This window comes from Mizuhopecten yessoensis, unplaced genomic scaffold (assembly GCF_002113885.1).
Source record: "Mizuhopecten yessoensis strain PY_sf001 unplaced genomic scaffold, ASM211388v2 scaffold4373_2, whole genome shotgun sequence".
Taxonomy (NCBI): Eukaryota; Metazoa; Mollusca; class Bivalvia; order Pectinida; family Pectinidae; genus Mizuhopecten; species Mizuhopecten yessoensis.
The window spans coordinates 201,466-221,813 of NW_018405514.1; the positions used below are offsets into that span (position 1 = coordinate 201,466).

General features: G+C 34.9%; 1 protein-coding gene across 1 annotated transcript; it reads right to left on the minus strand.

Moving 5' to 3' along the window:
* Positions 1-3,930: 3,930 nt before the first annotated feature.
* LOC110448892 (sorting nexin-8-like) lies at positions 3,931-20,336 on the minus strand. The gene is made up of 14 exons (XM_021495378.1): positions 20,306-20,336; positions 20,039-20,163; positions 17,788-17,920; positions 13,605-13,798; positions 13,216-13,333; positions 11,825-11,946; positions 9,989-10,069; positions 9,152-9,312; positions 8,451-8,583; positions 6,835-6,903; positions 5,631-5,741; positions 5,132-5,170; positions 4,597-4,746; positions 3,931-4,365 (listed from the first exon to the last, which is right to left on the minus strand). Exons 1-14 carry the CDS (start codon positions 20,325-20,327, stop codon positions 4,243-4,245), a joined length of 1,581 nt encoding a protein of 526 aa, XP_021351053.1. The 5' UTR covers positions 20,328-20,336; the 3' UTR covers positions 3,931-4,242.
* Between the last annotated feature and the right edge of the window lie 12 nt (positions 20,337-20,348).

Consider the following 20,348-nt stretch of genomic DNA (forward strand, 5'->3'; position numbering starts at 1 on the left):
TGTCCGGGAATCTCCTCCTACATTTTTCAACGGATCTCTTTGAAACTTGGTATACATTATATTATCATGATATGAAGTTGTGTCTCCCTTAAAAGAAATTTGATTCGACGATTTTTGCAAATTAATTGCCTTTTGTTCTTTTCAGTATTTTTGTCCGAAGATTTTCTCCTACATTTTTTATAGCATATCAGCTAACCACTCTATGGCATTCGACGGGCGTATTTTGTTCCGCCCCGCAGTACTCTTGTTCTAAATATTAGGTATGTAAGTTTAAGACAAGGACCTGAACACTTGCAAATGTAGTGTAGATGTAGCAAAATATAACGTATCACTTCTTTTGATTTTCTTCATTTTGTTTATTATTTTAAAAACATAGTATATAGATTTATATATATGTATATATTTGCCAGCAACTTTTTCTTGGAAATTAACAAAGTTTAATTTTCCTCACGAGAACAAGCATCTGTTTCATTCATTGAACTTGCACTCGGCACCTTTCTTACAATACACCAAGTAGCCATTTGGGTACAGTTTCTCCCCGTCATTCACAATCCTATACATGCAACAAACCTTTTTGTATTTGATTATTACACTATCGTTCTTTTAACAAAAATCAACAGTTCCATTAACAGAGCCACAACGTAAGGAAGAATAAATACAATGAATTTGTTTAATAAATTTATACGTTTTTCAACTCAACTGAAATGGGATTGATTTTGACATAGCCATTATGCATTTTCCTGTAACACCAGTATAGGTGTCGAGGAGACAAATCAGGGTGGTCACGGGGTAGAGTTCTCTCAGGAACTATTCCATTTGGTTTCTTGTCATGAGTAACCATTCCAATACTACACTAAAAATCCATTTATATTGTATATCAAGGAGTACAAACAGAACTTTACGCTAGTTTCCTACTTTTCAACATTTCTTGTTTCTTTTCATTAAATAAAAACATTAGTTACAAGCAAAACTAAATTGGTCAATGCAATTTAATAGTTTGATATATTATTGAATGTTTTCATTATGATATTTTTCATTAAATATTACATAAAAGATAAATGTATTTGGAAATATTATCATACCAGGGTAACTCATATAAAACCATTCGAGAGATTTTAGTTTAACCATGAGAAACACGGAATAAAGAAACGATATATATATATATATAGAACATTCATTTATACTTCAAACCTAGGCGATTTCAACGACTAAATAATGATTTTGTGGCCCAAAAAAAAATCAGAAAATAACATGTCAATGATTTTTGGAGAATGGAGAGACAGGACTAGAATACATGATGTTACATAGAGGTGAGTATTGTTTAAATATTGCGCAGGAAAGGACGAAGCAACGTCCAGCGGGCCTTATTCAGAAAGCAAAATGTAATGAAACACACCTGTATTAGGCCTTGTTTTTATCGTGCCATTACAGGTGAATACTTATCTTAAATGGAAGGCCTTGGAAGACAGTCGTCACAAAGCTGAAGGAATGTTTCAATTTCTGTCTCCCCAGAAACAATCGGTGCACTATTTCCTTTTTTCCCATTTAAAGTGGAAGACAACAAACTTCTGTCATGAGGCCAAAGCAAAGGTAAACGTATTGAGGTGATGTACTGGCTATCAATAGGTATGGCTGGACAAGTGAAAAAGTAAACCTAACTACACATATATATCTGTTCCAAAAACATCACATTCTTAAACATCAAGTACTAGGGTCAACACTGAACAGCTACCCTATACTTTAGATCACTTATTAGACAACACGACAGAAAGGCATTTTGATCTTGTACTGTATTTTATAACATTATATAATTTCTAACAAAAAAATAAAGCACTCATTTATGTATATAATCATTTGGAAAAATACCAATTCTGTCAACATTAGGTGTTACACAAAATCAATATCATCGCGAACTTTTTGACCAAGATTGACTTTTGCATAATGTCCTATAATGATCAACACTGGTATGTTAAGGATATCAACCATTGATAAGAGGAATCGCTCTTTCACTTAAATCATAGTTCAGGACATATTGTCATAGAAACATCTGGATTAGCATGGTTCTACTCTTATCCAAGATATATCATCACCAAGAAGCCAACAATAACAAAGCTACTACTGTCTACACCTGGACAATGACCAGGAGGTATAATACCTGTTGTGAGGTGTCCTGAGGTATGGTAAGGTCAGGTTTGTTTGTATTTTATGTCCTATTAACAGCTATGGTCATTTAAAGACGTGCCAGGTTTTGGTGGTGGAGGAAAGCCAGAGTTCCTGTAGAAAGGCCACCGACCTATGGCCAGTACCTGGCGACTGCCCCATGACCCAGTGGTAAAGGGCTAGTGGTAGCAGAATATGTTAAGGACATCATACCTCATAAGGTACAATACCTGTAGTAAGGTAAGACACCTGTCATGAGGTTTGACACCTGTTGTTAGGCAACACATTTCATGAAGTACGACACCTGTTGTGAGCTAACACCTGTCATGAGGTATGACACCTGTTGTGAGCTAACATCTGTCATGAGGTATGACACCTGTTGTGAGCTAACACCTATCATGAGGTATGAAACCTGTTGTGAGATAACACCTGTCATGAGGTATGACACCTATTGTGAGCTAATACCTGTTGTGAGCTAACACCTGGTATAAGATATGACAGCTGTCATGAGGTATGACACATGTTAGGTGACAGCTGTTGTTGAGTGACAGCTGTCATGAGGTATGACAAACGTTGTGAGGTATAACATGAGTCATGAGGTATAACACCTGTTATGAGGTTTGACACCCATGGTGAATTACCACACCTGTTGTGTTGTATGACACCTGTAATGAGGTATGATATATGATGTGAAGTATGACTCCTCTCTGAACTACGATTTTTCTTGCAAAAATATATTATTTAGTTATTTAGTCTTTAATACATGGGATTTTATTTTTGTCTAATGATGATCATTTTTAACTCTGAAGACGTATTTTATATTTCATGTTTAAGTTAAACAATGAAACAAGAAAGTTGAATACATCTACATTCTGGAAACCAAAGGAAGCTGGGTACAGCTACAATCAGTCTTTGGCATCTTGGGTTTCTTCAATAGTTGTATATCAGACCAGATATATTTTAACCTATTTTAACCAAAAACATTTTCCATGAGAAATATTCTTCAAACTTGTCACACAATGTTAATGATTCGTTAGCACTTCCTAGTATCGACAAGTTTCTTTTCTTCCATCAACATAAAAATGGCTGAATGTTTTTCCTGTCAAGTTCATTATGATGAATTATATTACAAGGTATTTTAATAGCTATCAAGAACACATGCTAGGATATTGATACATATGCAATGAACACAAAACTAAATGTGTGATTACAATGTACTATTGATGTAGAAATCGTTACATCTTTCATCAAAACTACATTTCATATTTGAATTTTCCAACACTTTCACAATATTAAGTTGTACAACATGCAAATGCAAAAAAGAAGAAGAAATAAAATGATAATAAATTCTGCATCAACAATACATGCATTCAATAGTTCTCTAGATATTTGTAATAATCTTGCAACAGAAAAACAGGTACAGCTGAGAAAAAACAGTTACAATAAAGAAAAGAAGATATATTAAATGCACAGCTGTCAGAAGAATCAACCTATCTTGTCAAAACAACTGAGGCTATCTGGTTAAAACTTGCTGCCAAACTTTACATGGATGCTGACAAGGGAAGAAGCTGCACACAGATATTTGTTCACTACACAGATATTTGTTCACTACGCCAAGGTTGGACATAGGCCCGACTAGCCACAGTCTGTGGTATTGGGATTCTACCAGGAATGACACTGTATAGTTTACAATGATATACAGTGGGCCTGACTGGCCACGGTCGTGATAATCAGTAGAAACATCCTGTTATTGCAAGTTTTCTATGTTGTCTCACAAGGCTGAGCAAGTCTAGCGAGGCCTATAGCATTTAAGCAGAATGAGGTCATGACTACAGTAATCTGTAGAGATTACCTGTAGAGACATTGGGCCCAGACAACATATCACCTGTATTTACATAGACACCATCTGTTGATAGGTTACCGAGGAGGGATTTGAACACAGTCATTATCTTCAGCCAAGGTCAGTGACCCTGAGTGACCTTGAGAGTTGAGGGAGTGCACTCCTATTGCTAGACTGGGTATACACTGCCTGCTGACAATAGGTTATAGTCTAGTAATCATTCACACAAGTATTGCTTGTTTTCATAAGGTAATGCCGGCGTGATTGTTGTTAAGGGGTGTACCAGCCGGAGAAGTCCGTGAGGAAATTTCTTTGCCTATCACATTCTCTATGATTGGTCGAATTTCGTTCCACACTCTGCTGAGCTGTAAAGTATGAAAAGAAAACAATTAATTTGATTTGGCCAATAAAAGTTGTGGTTCAAAGGTTTTCTGAAGAAATACTGTAAATTATTAATAATGATTTTGATCTTTTTTGAAAGGTATAATACAACACCTTCAAGTTAGCACAGGAAAACCATTGATGTGTCAATATGTTCGTTATATTAAATTCAAATCATTATGTGTTAAAATAGGGCTAGTGATAGTGAGGCCTACCTCTGTGTGTGATTTAGCCTGTGTTTCAGCCATTGCTCCGAGGACGTCGTATAGTATCTCAACATTTGCATATATTAATTGAGTCTCCATCTGTAGACAGTGTAAGCTGTAGTAATTCCTATTTTCCATGTTGGCAATCTGGCTTTCTTGCTGCAGGTAGAAGAATGCATATCTTGTTACAAAAAACATATAACAACAAGTTGTTGATCGAGGAAAATAAACATTTGATACTATTTACATATCATATAGCAAATATATAGGTTTATATAAAAGTGTTTGAGAACCAACCCAATTATAGCCATCTTAACCCTTTCACCCCTAGGTAACTTTAGTAGACTCTACCATACATTGATCTGGATGAGTCCATTATGGTCTACAGTGGTGAAAGGGTTAATTAAACATGTCAACTACTAAAACCTACAGTTACCGAATCCTTGGTGTTCACGCTCCATCACTTACCTACTTGTATTTACGTATAAGATGAAATACTGACAGAATACCGGTAGATAAAACCTGACAGTAAACAGAAACTTACTTGCAGTATTTTCTGTTCCAGCTGTTCTACTGCTCCTACCTACAAGACAATATTTGTAATACAATTTAAATTAACGATTCACTGATGTACTTTTTCCTTATTCAGTGCTTCTTCCTGTTGAGATAAAAAGTGAATATAAAGATATATCATTTAAGTCCTAGTGTCATCTAGACTTGTAAGCCACCCCCACCTGAGGAAAACTGTGACATCAATTTCCATTCAAGGACAGTTCTGGATTTCATTTTGATAAAAATTTGAGAAGAAAATTAGAAAGTGACCCCTATAGCAAGTGTAAATCCAAAATAAATCACAAATGCACAATTATGTAAGTAACTGATGATGAGCACAAAGTTTTATAATTATCAGCCGGGATACCTATAATCATTTAACTTCATTTAACCTCAAAACGGACTTATAATCTGTAATCATTATACCTCAAAACAAAGCATGACTAATATTAAAAATCACCAAACTTAAAACAACTTATCAACCACCATACCTCAGAGGTGGCAACAGTTGCCGACATCTTCTTTTTCTTGTACTGACCCATCTTTTGGATTGCCCGTTGGTGATCTTGGAGAACACCCTTTTCATGTCTCTCACAAAGTTCCTACAGATACAAAATACTTGTAATATAGACAAAGTTCTTACAGATACAAAATACTTGTTATATAGACAAAGTTCTTACAGATACAAAATACTTGTTATATAGACGAAGTTCTTACAGATACAAAATACTTGTAATATAGACGAAGTTCCTACAGATACAAAATACTTGTTATATAGGCAAAGTTCTTACAGATACAAAATACTTGTAATATAGACGAAGTTCCTACAGATACAAAATACTTGTAATACAGACGAAGTTCCTACAGATACAAACTACTTCTAATTTTGACACAGTTCCCCTAGACAAAACATACCAAGTTATACTAAGTTCCTGAACAAAATATTTCTTAAATAGAGAAAAATTCCTACAGATACAAAATACTTGTAATATAGACAAATTTCTTACAGATACAAAATACTTGTAATATAGACGAAGTTCTTACAGATACAAAATACTTGTTATATAGACGAAGTTCCTAAAGATACAAAATACTTCTAATTTTGACACAGTTCCCCTAGACAAAACATGCCAAGTTATACCAAGTTCCTGAACAAAATATTTATTAAATAGAAAAAAATTCCTACAGATACAAAATACTTGTTAGATAGGCAAAGTCCTTTATAAAATAAATACTTGTAATATAGACAAAGTTTTTACAGATACAAAATACTTGTTATATAGACGAAGTTCCTACAGATACAAAATACTTGTAATATAGACAAATTTCTTACAGATACAAAATACTTGTAATATAGACAAATTTCTTACAGATACAAAATACTTGTAATATAGACGAAGTTCCTACAGATACAAACTACTTCTAATTTTGACACAGTTCCCCTAGAAAAAACATACCAAGTTATACCAAGTTCCTGAAGAAAATATTTCTTAAATAGAAAAAAATTCCTACAGATACAAAATACTTGTAATATAGAAACAGTGTGTTACAGTCAAATCTATACACATGATAAATGATGGTAAAATAAAGGAAAAATTCAAAGTCAAGAATTTATTACATTTAACACTGCCACAATCCAGAGCCCAGAATTACGTGGAATGTAAAAGTACTCTATATACAATGTATAACACTTACCTTGTATGAAAAAAGTAAATCTTGAAAGAGTGCTAACTTTTCTACCACTTTCTCTGCTTCATCTGCAGCCTGCAGTAAAACATTTTATATCAATGATCAACATCAAATCGTAACTACAATTCTAAATGAGATATTGAAATATTAATGTTCTAAAAATAGAATAAAAATGTATATTCTATACAGCACTTAAGGATATGTGTTTCCTTACTTTACATGGAGACTTATGGAGTTATGCTACCTCACTGTGACTGGAGTCTCTTTAATAAAAGAGTTCCACATTACAATACCTGTAAAACATATTTTCTGTATGGTAATTTGAGCTTTACAAGAGGCCCAGAGGGCCTGTATCGCTCACCTGGATATCTAAGCAATCATGGCAAAATATTCTCCAAATGAGATCCAGGGGAATATGCCAGACCCCAAGGCCAATCCTTGTAACATATTTGTATTAGATTTTTCATGCCCAGCAATTTTATTTATGGTTATGGGGTGGGGATCTCAACTATTTCAAAGTTGTGACTCGGAAACTAGGGTTCCTAGGGTTGTGACCAGACCCCAGGATTATGACTGCATTTGTCTCTTTTTGCTCAGCATTTGTATTTATAGTTTTGGGGTGGGGATCTCAACTGTTTCAAAGTTATGTCCTAGGGGTTAAGTCTGCAAGGGTGGGGCAGACCCTGAGGTCAATTCTAATATCATGACTGCATTCGTCTCTTTATGCTCAACAATTGTATATAGTTTTGGGGTGGGGATCTTAATCGTTTCGAAGTTATGACCCAGGGGTTATTACCTGGTAAGTCTCCAAGGATGGGGCAGACCCCACGGCCATCCTGGAAGCGTATGTGCATTCATCTCTTTATACTCAGCAATTGTATATGTGGCTATAGGGTGGGGATCTCAACTGTTTCCAAGCTGTGACTAAGAAACTAGGTCCCTAGGGGTTTGGTCAAAATCTCAACCGTTTTAAATTTATGAGCCAGGGACTATGTCTCTAAGGGTGGGGCCAGACCCTAGGGCCAACTTGGAAGCAAATGTGCATTCTTCTCTTTATACACAGCAATTGTATATATGGTTATATGGTGGGGATCTCAACCATTTCCAAGTAATATTTTTTTTCTTGGCACCACCCCTTAGCCCGGGGGGGGGGGTCAGCCCCACCATTTGTACAATTTTGAACCCCTGCCTCCCATGAATGCTTCCGACCAAATATGATTGATATTGGCATAGTTCTACAGAAGAAGTCGTTTATAGATAGCCCTCAGCCCCCTGGGGGGTCAGCCCCACCATTTGTACAATTTGGAATCCCCACTACCTAGGGATGCTTCCAGTCAAATTTAGCTAAATTCCAATCACTGGTTAAGAAGAAGTCGTTAAAAGAAATTGTTGACGTTCAGACGACGGAGGGACGATCGACGCCACAGTATGGTATAAGCTCACCTTGGTCGTTTGGACCCGGTGAGCTATTGTTTATTGATACATTATAAATTTACAGGGAGATAACTCTTATAACCATCAAAGTATACAGTATGTGTACAGTAGCTTATGATCTGAAAAATTACTGCATGTTATGACCGTGTACTGGGGTGGATTCTACAAGGTGGACTTGGTCTGTTTACCTCTTGAGAAGCCTTGTCACCCAGACTAGCATACTCTACAGACAGGTGTTTAAAGCCCTTCTTTAAACTTTCCCAGGAGTCATTCGTTCCTGTAGCCCACGATGTCACTTGTGTTGAGTCATTACTCAGGACACTGAAAACATACATATTCTGTAACTATAAACACACATTAAATATTCATGGTAGTCAGGGATAGCATATCTAGATGAAGTCAGTAAACAATATGGACCACCTGTGTATAACACAATGAGTCAAAATATCACTTCTAGAATTATTTCTTTTTTCTTTTCAAATACACTTCATTCTCTCCTAAAGTTTCACTGTAGTAAAACCTGCTGGGTGTAATGTTCCTGGTTTCATTTGCCACTAGCTATCAACATGTTTCAAGGCAGTTTTTATACTTTGTTCTAAACAAAATTCTCGCTTATGTATTTTCCTCAACCTACAGCCAACAATTCACTAGGCAAATGTTGGCAACCAGGTTTAATTGCATGTCACAATTAGATTAAACTCTATTCAGAGGGTCTGTACAATATAACTAAAAGCCCCTTACAAGAAATCTTAGAAGTATAAACTTCAACTATATAAATGAGTAGCTAGAAGATAAAACCTCAATAAATATCAAACAAATTTCAAATCCACTTGAAATTCATTCAAAGAGTCCTGTAAGTTGATTACAGATATCTTGGGGACAGCTTTACCTTAGTTCCTGTCCAAATTGCAACATATCACAGGCATAGCTGGTCGCCCTCATCACCATTCTCTCCGCGATATCCTTTAATTTGGAAATACTGTTGCTCAGTATGCGGATGTGTTCTTTGCTGTTGCCAAGCTGGATCTGTGTATCCATAGGAACTAGGTCCTAAAAACAAGAGCACAACACAACTAGAGATTTTATTTTTGTGAACAAAAACATTTGTCTCCCTTTATTAGCTAACATTTTGTTCTCCTTCCCTTGTAAAATAAAGATTTATGCATAAGTCAAACAACAGTGCATCTACAATTTCTTAAACATATTAAGCTTATTAAAGGAACTGCCTACTAAATGATAATTGCATATATGAATAAATGCAATTCAAAGGTTATGGCGTGGAAGGGCACAGTACTCTAAAAGTTTAAAAGTACAACTGAAAATTTGCACTTATTTGACCTAGGTCAAGATCACAGCCACCTAATGACAGTGCACTACACATCATCTGTGCATGATGCAAATTAACTGCAAATTCATCAAGATGCTTTTCAAACATATGCACTTTATTGATTGTGACGAAGCTACTTTGACCTATTTATTGACAGTGCACTGCATTTCGTCTGTGGGTGATGCAAGTATAATACAAGTTTCTTCAAGATATTGTTAATGGTTATTATTCTATTTTTCTATACTACCTAGACATTGCAGACAAATCATTTCATTTATTAGACCAGTCGGTACTTTTGCCACAGCAAAACCTGACAGGTTCCTGTGTGCTTTTCAACTGTTATAAAATAATTTCTGGTATAAAGTTGTAGGTGTCGCTTAAGCAAAACATGCTACTCACCTTTGCCTGACTAGCTAAGTTACTGGTCATGAATTCATCAGGTATCCCTCGGAAGGCTTCCTTTATCTTGTGTTGCATATCCTGAAGGGAAGTAAGAGGAAATAAAGGTTTGATAAAAAATTCACATAAACGTGTCACAGAATACAATTGGAAGCCATTTTTCTCACTTTGACAGTGTTTTTTCTTGATATATCGAAGATGCTATCAACTGGTGCCTTGGATAATTATATCATGTCATATACAGTACACTCTGTCTAAACTAAACTCTTAAACAGAAACTGTGCAATTTAAACATATTTTTTTTACTGACAATGTACATTTTTACAGTAATGAACTTTCTGCAAACCAACCAAATTACATGTATTAAAATGAGGTCCAAGGGGTACATGGGTAAGAAAGAATACACTGTAATTACATCTCTTATACATAGTGATGGTTTAGTATACACTTGAAAATTACGTAAGGCTACATACCATCAATGTACCATAGTATGGCATTGATCATATGGTAGACTAGGAAAGAAAACTATCTGTACATGTGTATCAAACAAACACGAAGCATATCAGTTATAAAAGAGTAGGCACTACCTTGACCTGAAGATGATAGAATACACCTACAGCATTTATAATCAGAAGAAGTTCCTCTACATGTAGCAGGTAAAGATAACATCAGGAAGTTCATTTGATTGTTAAGAGGTGCTTACCTAGTATTCTTTTGTATCAATAAGGTTTGAAAGTAATTCACCAACTTTGATATTTTTTTTCTAATTATGTCTTTGCAATGTCAATGCATTTAACAAAGGAATACTTGAGTGCATAGATTAAAGACATGAGTGTAAAATGTTCTACCTATAGCCCCTATAGTCAAATAACCAACTGATATAGAAACACAATGTGTCTAAAATATCATGTTACAGTCTCAGTGTAATCAACGAATTTTAGTTTCTTTACCATAAACATACCACAGCCATTTAGCAATTTCTTTTTCAACATGGATGATTGTCAGTAAAATGGGTGTAACTTCAGTGGCTTTAAATTGTTAAAAAGAAATTCAATGTTTACTAGAAGGTAAATTTGGAGTGGTTTCAGTGTCTCAGAGATGGTACATTGGGTGTGGTTGCAGTGACTCAGAGATGGTACATTGGGTGTGGTTTCGGTGTCTCAGAGATGGTACATTTGGAGTGGTTTCGGTGGCTCAGAGATGGTACATTGGGTGTGGTTTCAGAGGCTCAGAGATGGTACATTTGGAGTGGTTTCAGTGGCTCAGAAATGGTACATTGGTTGTGGTTTCAGTGACTCAGAGATGGTACATTGGGTGTGGTTTCGGTGTCTCAGAGATGGTACATTTGGAGTTGTTTCAGTGGCTCAGAGATGGTACATTTGGAGTAGTTTCAGTGGCCAGGAATGGTACATTGGGTGTGGTTTCAGTGGCTCATAGATGGTACATTGGGTGTGGTTTCAGTGGCTCAGAAATGGTACATTGGGTGTGGTTTCAGTGGCTCATAGATGGTACATTTGGAGTGGTTTCAGTGGCTCAGAGCTGGTACATTGGGTGTGGTTTCAGTGGCTCATAGATGGTACATTGGGTGTGGTTTCTGTGGCTAAGAGATGGTACATTGGGTGTGGTTTCAGTGGCTCATAGATGGTACATTTGGTGTGGTTTCAGTGGCTAAGAGATGGTACATTTGGAGTGGTTTCAGTGGCTCAGAGATGGTACATTGCATGTGGTTTAAATGGCTCAGAGTTGGTACATTTGCAGTGGTTTCAGTGGCTCAGAGGAGGTAAAACAGGTAATTGGGTTTATGACAATAATCTCAGTCCCTGTTTGATAACTTACCGAACCATTAAAGGTGAAGAAGAAAAAGACAAGCTTGTCATCATAAATTTGAGGATGTCGAGCAATCAAGTTCAAAAATCTTCTCAGTGATTTTCTTCTTTGTTCAATAAACTCTCTACTGGCTGTAAAAATAAACAAAACATACTGACTGTAGTTTGTAATTGTTGTGTAATTCATCCAACCTCATCACAATATTTTTATACAAGAGGCCCATGGGCCTTAACGGTCACCTGATATATTTATACAGAGATCTAGAGTTGATTTTGTTTTTAACAGAAATATTATTCAAAGTGACAAAAAACAAAAAAAAACACCTTATTCAATATCTAGCATACAGATTTCAGACTAAAAAGTATTTGAAACTAGCACCTCTGATTCTAAACAAGGAAAATGAAGACATTTTAGCACACTGACTCCTTTGAGCCCCACCCTACAGCCCTTGGGGGTAGGGCTGGCTCAAAATTTAAAAAACTGTCAACTCAAGGTTATAATTCCAATCAAGTTATTAACATGTAATATTCAAAGTATCATTTGCCACTATAAACCACAATAAATTTTGCCAATTAAACAAATGTTGGTCCAAAATGTGATTTCCCTATATAAACTATAGTAAAGTTTATCCCCTCCCAAGGGGGAAACGCGAGACCCCAGGGTCAAGAAATTCACAATTTTGGTAAAGCACCTTAAGACCCTTCCATATATGAAGAGTATTTGATTCTACCATATCTGGGTCTTGAGAAGAAGATTTTTGAAATTTTAGTCAATCTGACCCTTTTTGGCCCCGCCCCTCAGGCCCCTGGGGGCTTGGGACTAAACCGGCCACTGTTTTTGTTGACCTTTGTCCATGGAAGGTCCCTGCAAAATTTCATTGAAATTGGTTCAGGGGTTTTGGAAAAGAAGTCGAAAATGTAAATTGTTTACAGACGTACGACGGACGACGACGGACAAAAGGCGATCGCAATAGGTCACTTGAGACTTTGTCTCAGGTGACCTAAAAATCTTAAACAAAGTATGAACTTATTGGTGTCAAGTACTTTCGCATGAAATCAATATCATCATATTGGAAAAAAAGGGTTTAAGCCACATTGCCTGTTTTCAATAAAACTTAATATACATACAATGTCATCAAAATCAGCCCATAAAGTGGAAGAAGTTACAATGTCATCAAAATCAGCCCATAAAGTGGAAGAAGTTACAATGTCATCAAAATCAGTCCGTAAAGTGGAAGAAGTTACAATGTCATCAAAATCAGTCCATAAAGTGTAAGAAGTTACAATGTCATCAAAATCAGCCCATAAAGTGTAAGAAGTTACAATGTCATCAAAATCAGCCCATAAAGTGTAAGAAGTATAACACCTTTTTTTCTCTCATAAGCTGAATATATGTTTTACCTCCCATCATTTTCTTAGGTGGAAGACTTGGAATCATTCGATAGGGGAATCTTGTCATCAATAGCTCGTAAAATGATACAAAGTCGTTGTATCTTCTGAGGACGGTCGCTTTACAATTCTGGATGAAAACATTGCTCAGATTAACATCATGTACCATATATGTTATTGACAATCCATTTTGCCATTATGTAACTATCAATTGCAATATTTTTCAAAGAAATGGCACTAGGTCAAGCAAATATACCCTCCAATAAGCTATTGACCTCTACATCTTATTCTGCATTTGAATTCAAATTGAATAAATCTAATTACATGATTGCAATAAAATCCGACACAAACATGTAGTTGGGTATACATGTATTAGTTTACACTTTTACCAGTATACTAACCTGACTAGTCACTTCATATTCAACATGTTTTAAGATTAGGCCTTTTTTCTCTGGAACAAGTTCTACTTTCACAGTATCTAGTTCACACAGCTCTCGGAATGTAAATCCCAGCACGGTGGGTGTTTTGGAGCGTCTCATCTTTACACTAGTAGCTCTCAGGTCACCCAGATCTCCTAACCCTGGTTTTGGAAGTTCTGAAAGAAATGTTGTAATGATTAATATATATGTACAAAGTACCACCAAATCAATTCTGCTTCCACTGGGAATTCAGGTAAGTAAAATCTACTGCCATGCCTGATGACCCTTACAGCCAGAATTTAACCTAGCTTCCATGGAAGGATACCAGCATTACTTTCTTCTCAGCACTGGTGCTCATTTGTACAGATGAGTAGACTGGATCAATCATGGTAAAATATCCTATTAAAGGATACCACTTTGGTTTAAATGACCTCTACCTTTGCAGTTCAAATTCAAGTTGGAAGGACAACGTACTTCTTTTCCCTAAACATTCCCATATAACTTACAGGTAAAAACTTTCGCCACTTTCGCCCAGCGCAACAAGGGGGATTCATCCTGACAGCAAATATTAGTATACATTATACAATATACAAATGTAATTGCATGTAAAGGGTAGCATTAACACTGGACCAACATAGATTTTAACGATGAAGTGCAGCTATTTTATGGGGAGTAAGTATTTCGTTAAACAGTATTAAACCATAGCAAGGTATCGTATATAAACTCTGTGCAACATTGTGCTAAATATTATTTCTTAGTTATAAGGAAGGTTGTTAGAAATGGACAGTTTATTTTAGAATAGGAATGACTTATCAGTAAAACTCTTTTAGGACAATCCTGTACAGACTAAATGACAACATTTTTGGCCTTAATAACTGTTCCTAACAAAACACACTAGACCTCACAGCCAACCAGGTATTACTGGTAGAGTTATTGAATATCCAACACATCAAACACACTATACCTCACAGCCAACCAGGTGTTACTTCCTGAATAAAGGGGGCCAATCAGGTGTGGATTTACTCTCAAGAGTAAAGGGGGCCAAAAAGATGCAGATGTTTGGGGAACTGTGCTCCAAGGCAAAAAGCCAATCAGATATGCTTGCTATTCGGTCATAAAGGTTCCATACAAGAAAGAGTAATGCTAAACATGTTTGTAGGCCCTGCACTATCAAGCTGTACAAACAATGCTACTTTAAGGTACAAGTGTCTTAAGCTACTTCACCCTGTGTTTGTTATACACATGATAGATGTCATACACAGTGTAGATAATGGTACTCTACCTGCTTAGGTCAAGTACCAGGTAATGTTGGTTAGTAGGTTATCTTACAATCACCTCATACTATTGATGAAGATGATGATGGTGGTTGTCAAGGATGTAATAAATATCACATGTGTATTGTGTATATTGTAAAACAGTGTTTTATAGCAGTGCAGATCTATGGGATGTAATAACACAAACACCATCAATTTGTCATTGACATAAATGTCATGATCATCACAAATATGATGTATATCATATAAATGGAAACATTCTGTAGACCATTATCTTATATACCTTGATATAAACCCTGAAGTGATAATACATATATACATAATTATAGTGGAAAGCGCATGAAATCAATAGATATGTTTTATACAAAATTTGATTTGCTACTACATGTACTGGATTCATAAGTAATAGATGCCAAGACCATACTGTACCAATTGTGTTTATTTTATAATACATGTACAACAATTACACTAGAACTGCACTACAGTGTTTATATATATATATCTCATTTAAAGTATGCTACCAAAGTTAATTTACAACATGAAAGTCAAACAATTCATTCATGAGATCTAATATAAAGAGATATGTGGTCATAAACATTCTCTCGCTGAAGTGTATGGCAATAATGATTACATGTGTCTCCATATGTAGGTTCGACATGTCAGCAATCTGACCCAACGCATACCTTAGGTATTAGGGATTCATGTCCTTTTAAACATTAAGCTGAAGCAAGCAGATAATCATCGCAATGTGCACGTACATGAATAAATAAAGGGTGGTATTTACATGACGTCTTTGCAAAGAGCAAAAGAGACTACCAGGTAATGGAAACGGTAGAATAAAAGTTATACCTACATAACTAGATCATAAACTACATGTACCAGGTATACAAAGTGCTAAGCATTGTAAGCTATATTCTAATCTTTGCATCGAAAATCACACACTCAACTCTACATACTTCATCATTACATGTCCGGTAATTGAAATAAGTGCATGACTTATTCAAAATCTCACTGAATATTTATGATCCGCATTAAGTGTTTGTAAATAAACCCAGTATTATATAACATGATGAGTATGGCCATGCCTTTATATGTACACATCTTCTTATCTTAGTCACATACAAACACATACCGGTGTATTTATCAATTGGCAACTTTCCAATAGTCCATCTCTGACCCGACCTGAAGTACCAACTCAACACCCTGTCTACCTTATTATAAATCACTAACCTTACTTGATGCAATGCCTTTTTGCATTAATTCACCTCTCTGCATATTATTGTCACTTGATACCATAAGTACCAAGGAGTTACATGTTGATTTAAATATAACATGCACTGATGTTAACTATAATTGAATAGTAAGTTTTACTGCATTGTATGTATGGTAAAAGCATATTAGTTTGGGATGTTTTATATTTTACAAATTATTGTTATAGTTGCCTTGTAGCTTTGTGCTACATGTTTAAGGAACTCCCTTTAGCTCAGTTGGTAAGGTATAAGTAGCAGACAGAGATGATAGGGGTCGATGGTTTAATACTCATTACGGCAGAAACATACTTAAAACTCTCCTGTTACATTTAATATATATGTGACCAAAGATTGTTAACTTAAAATAAAAACTAATCTTTAGATTCCTGATCTGAATGTGTAGATTTTTAGTTCTGAAGTAAATAACAAAATTTTACATTAGTTTCCTTTTTTAATGAGATTGACAATCCGCGGTACGGACATATTGTTACCCTGTTACAGTTTGGTTACTATATTTACTCATGGTTTACCAAATGACAACTCTTTTCACTTGTTCTGTCCTAGAAACAAGATTTGTTTTATCAAGAATTATTTGAGCTAAAATGGAACTTCCGGACAATTTCGTTTAATAAATTACATATGAAATGGAAATACAGGACCCTTTTTATTACATTTTGACATTATGGAGAATGTACCTTTGAATATTTATCAAATCTTTGCCCATTATCAAGCCTTCAGTGATGCTCTTTTATGTTAATTATCGTATCAAAATGAACTTGCTAGTTTTATAATAATTTTCTCAGTTCATTTTGTGTTTTCATATTTTATGAATTTAAAGTGAATCATTGTATCTAGTTCTACAAATCAGTGGACATGTTGGTAAACAACACAAATTCATGTTTTCACAAGGACAGTTGATATAAATGTACATTTACTCAGAGACAAGGAACATCACAATTATCACTTGGTGATGTCATCAGTCAAAACATATTTACACAACATGTACAGCTAGTATATACTTCAAGATAATTACAATCATATTATACGACCAATTTTAGAATTCAGAAGAAACATACTCATTATAATGATATTGCCAAATGATTTAACCATATAATGGTACAATGTACACATGCTGTAACTTGTCCAATTATTAATGTTTTTTAAAATATCATAGCATTACAGATTACAGTAATAATCTCCTTTATGTACCTACAGGTCTATCATATGTGTAGTACTTGACAACCTTAGTGAAAATTAGTTGATAAATAATAGTAAAATACAAACATTAGTGCAATTTCTATTTCAATACATCTTGTCTGTCATGATACACCAGGATCATGATTAGAATGGTACAGCAAAGCTAACACAAGGTATACAATAGTTAGCAGATACTTTAATTAGATATAAAACATATGTAATGTGATGATGCAATGTTATATTTTTTTAATGTTTTATTTATGCAAAAATATATGTATCGGACTATTATATGACATGACATTGCACATTCTGTGATTGGAATGAAATACATAATCATTTTCTGTCAAGCTTTTAACATAATGTTCAACCAGTCAAACAGATACATACATTATTGATATCATCTGCTCAATCCATTGGTTAAATGATGAATAGGTAAAATCTTACCCTGTCCTGAAAATGTTTCTAGGAGTTTTTCGTTGACTGATTTTCCTTGCTGGGCCAATGCTGTTAAGGCTAAAGCCTTGTATAGTCCTGTTCTAGACACAGACCCCTGCTTACTGTCCACTATATCCCATATCTGCATTACCAAATGAAAAGAAATACAGAACATTTTATCAGTTAAATATATACAAACTAACATGATGAATCTTAATGTCATTGGAACCATTTAAATGACTTTTTACAAAATCCATATTATCTTTATTAAATGCCACATATTTGTGTAGATTTGATTGATTTGGAGTTTTATACATTTTAAGTACTTATTTAAACTGATCGCGATAATTCTGTTAAAACTGTTTTAAAAATGGTGCTTAGGAGAAGTATTTATCCCTCTTAGTTTTTTTCATTCTGTGGGATTAAAATTAGACTATAATCAAGGATGTTTTTCATATTTTGAGCACTAGCCCGCAGGCCGATATTGAAAATTTCTGCTAGTCTGATCTCTATTTTCATAGTAAATATTGAACACTTTCACTATTATGTAAATTATACTCCATTTTAAGCCCTTAAGTTGTCTGATCCAGCATAACATGTAGGTGAGAACTTTGAAGGTTCAGAATGCCAGTGATGGTTCAGACACGAATTGGAACGAATAAACAATGATTGTGGATATGACTTTATCTGGCAGACTGTCCATCCACAACTCTACTGTAAGACCGGTCCTCGGTTATATTTAACCATGATCTCAGTTTCAGAAGTTTCTTTAATTGACATCTGGTGGGTGTGTTGGGTGATACTGAGAGCAATTTGTTCTTATCCACAATATTAGTGTTTTTAACTATTTTGTATAATTAAAACATGGCAGAATGAGATCCAACATCCGCCAGTTACGTTCAGTGAAGTTCAGCATCCTCTAGTTGATGGATTCCTAAATAGAATTCACTTATCTGGCCATATGATGATATGCATAATCAGAATTCAAAGAAGACAGGACCAGGCAACGTCAAAAGGGGAGTCTCTGCCCCTATTATCCAGTTAACATGTTTCGGACCATCAGAACAGCGCACAAATGTACCTCATTATTCTATTTTACTATTTGAAACATCACTATATACAGTCTGGTATTCTTTGTCCCTAGGCAGCGCATCACTTTTTATACTTAAGATATGTTTTGAAAAAAAGCTGACATATCCTAAATGTGGCATAATGAGCATTTTGTACAAATTTAGGAATGTCTCCATATTGATAACAGTAAATATTTTGAAAAAGAGTCCTGTTTTTCTGTTAAGTGTTACAAGATTCACACTGTGATCAATTTGCCATACTGCTATTTGCAAATCTGCACAACTGCAGTGACAGTTTGTTTTTCATAAAATATGTCTAATTTCATAATGTTATTGTTATATTTATAACCATAACTGTATATAAGCTATTGTGATCCTCTTATTATGGGTCAAGCATGAATTACTGATAAAGATGTTTTGTTTCCCAAATTTTTGAAATCTAAGATTAGGATAGTTAAGTACTTTTTTGTAGAGATGAAAAATGCTTAATCAAATCAAAGAATCGTCAAATATGATGAATATGGACACAATGGGGAAAAAAAGAAAACAAAGTATCATGTTTCAGCATTTATCAAAGTGCCGAAAGTCTTGCAGAATTCAAAACATTTTTTAGAAATTACTGAAACATCTTTTACAATAATAAGAAAACATCTTTGTACTAAAACAACTGAGTACCATATACTGCTGGTTTCCTTTTTTTATTAAATTATATTATTCTGGAGTGAATATAAAATATTACATGTACTATCAATATACCATATATACGGGAAAGGGAGAGAGATTTGATACAAGATATTGTTAAAACAATAGGATTTATATAGTTACATGTTGTACAAAATCACTTTCTACATTGCTGTATAATAACTTACAATACACTACATACATACTTGTTCTCTTTTAAATTAAATGCATGCATTAGTTTTACAAATATAGCATTTATAAAATCTGAAGTGTAAATGAAATAAGAGGCTATTACAATAAACGAAAACACTTCCGGGCGTGCTGTAACCCTTGCTAATTAGCCATCAGCGTGACACAGTTTTCGGTCACATCTCGTTAGAAACGACAGGGGCTCCGCCCACCACTTTCGCTTCAGGGCAAATTAGACATGTGTCAGTCGACAGTAATTTGTATCGTTGATACATGACAGATATTGTATCTAAAAACAAAAATGTAATAAACTCAATTACCTGTGAAATAGTCTGTCTTGGCAAATTGGATTTTAACAAAAGTTGTACAAACAAATCTTCATTCACTTGTTCCCCATGCGGGCACAATATTTCGTAAACTTCGCGATAATAGGGCGGCACAGACCCTGCAAAGAAAATTAATTCATTATTAAGCATAACATTGAAAAAATAAGATAAACAACATATCGTTATTAAGAATAAAAATATTTCATCCGAAATGCATCTTCGTCAAATTAGGAAAACATCTTTAGAGAAACACGTCCATACCGAACGACAGGTCGGCCGACATTTTGGCCTGATCATGTGACTA

Coding starts and splice junctions, on each gene's coding strand:
- LOC110448892 (XM_021495378.1), bottom strand. CDS start 20,327: ATGTCGGCCGACCTGTCGTTCG. Junction 11,947..13,215: donor ACCTAAGAAAATGATGGGAG/GTAAAACATATA, acceptor TTATTTTTACAG/CCAGTAGAGAGTTTATTGAA. Junction 5,171..5,630: donor CAACTGTTGCCACCTCTGAG/GTATGGTGGTTG, acceptor ATTGTCTTGTAG/GTAGGAGCAGTAGAACAGCT.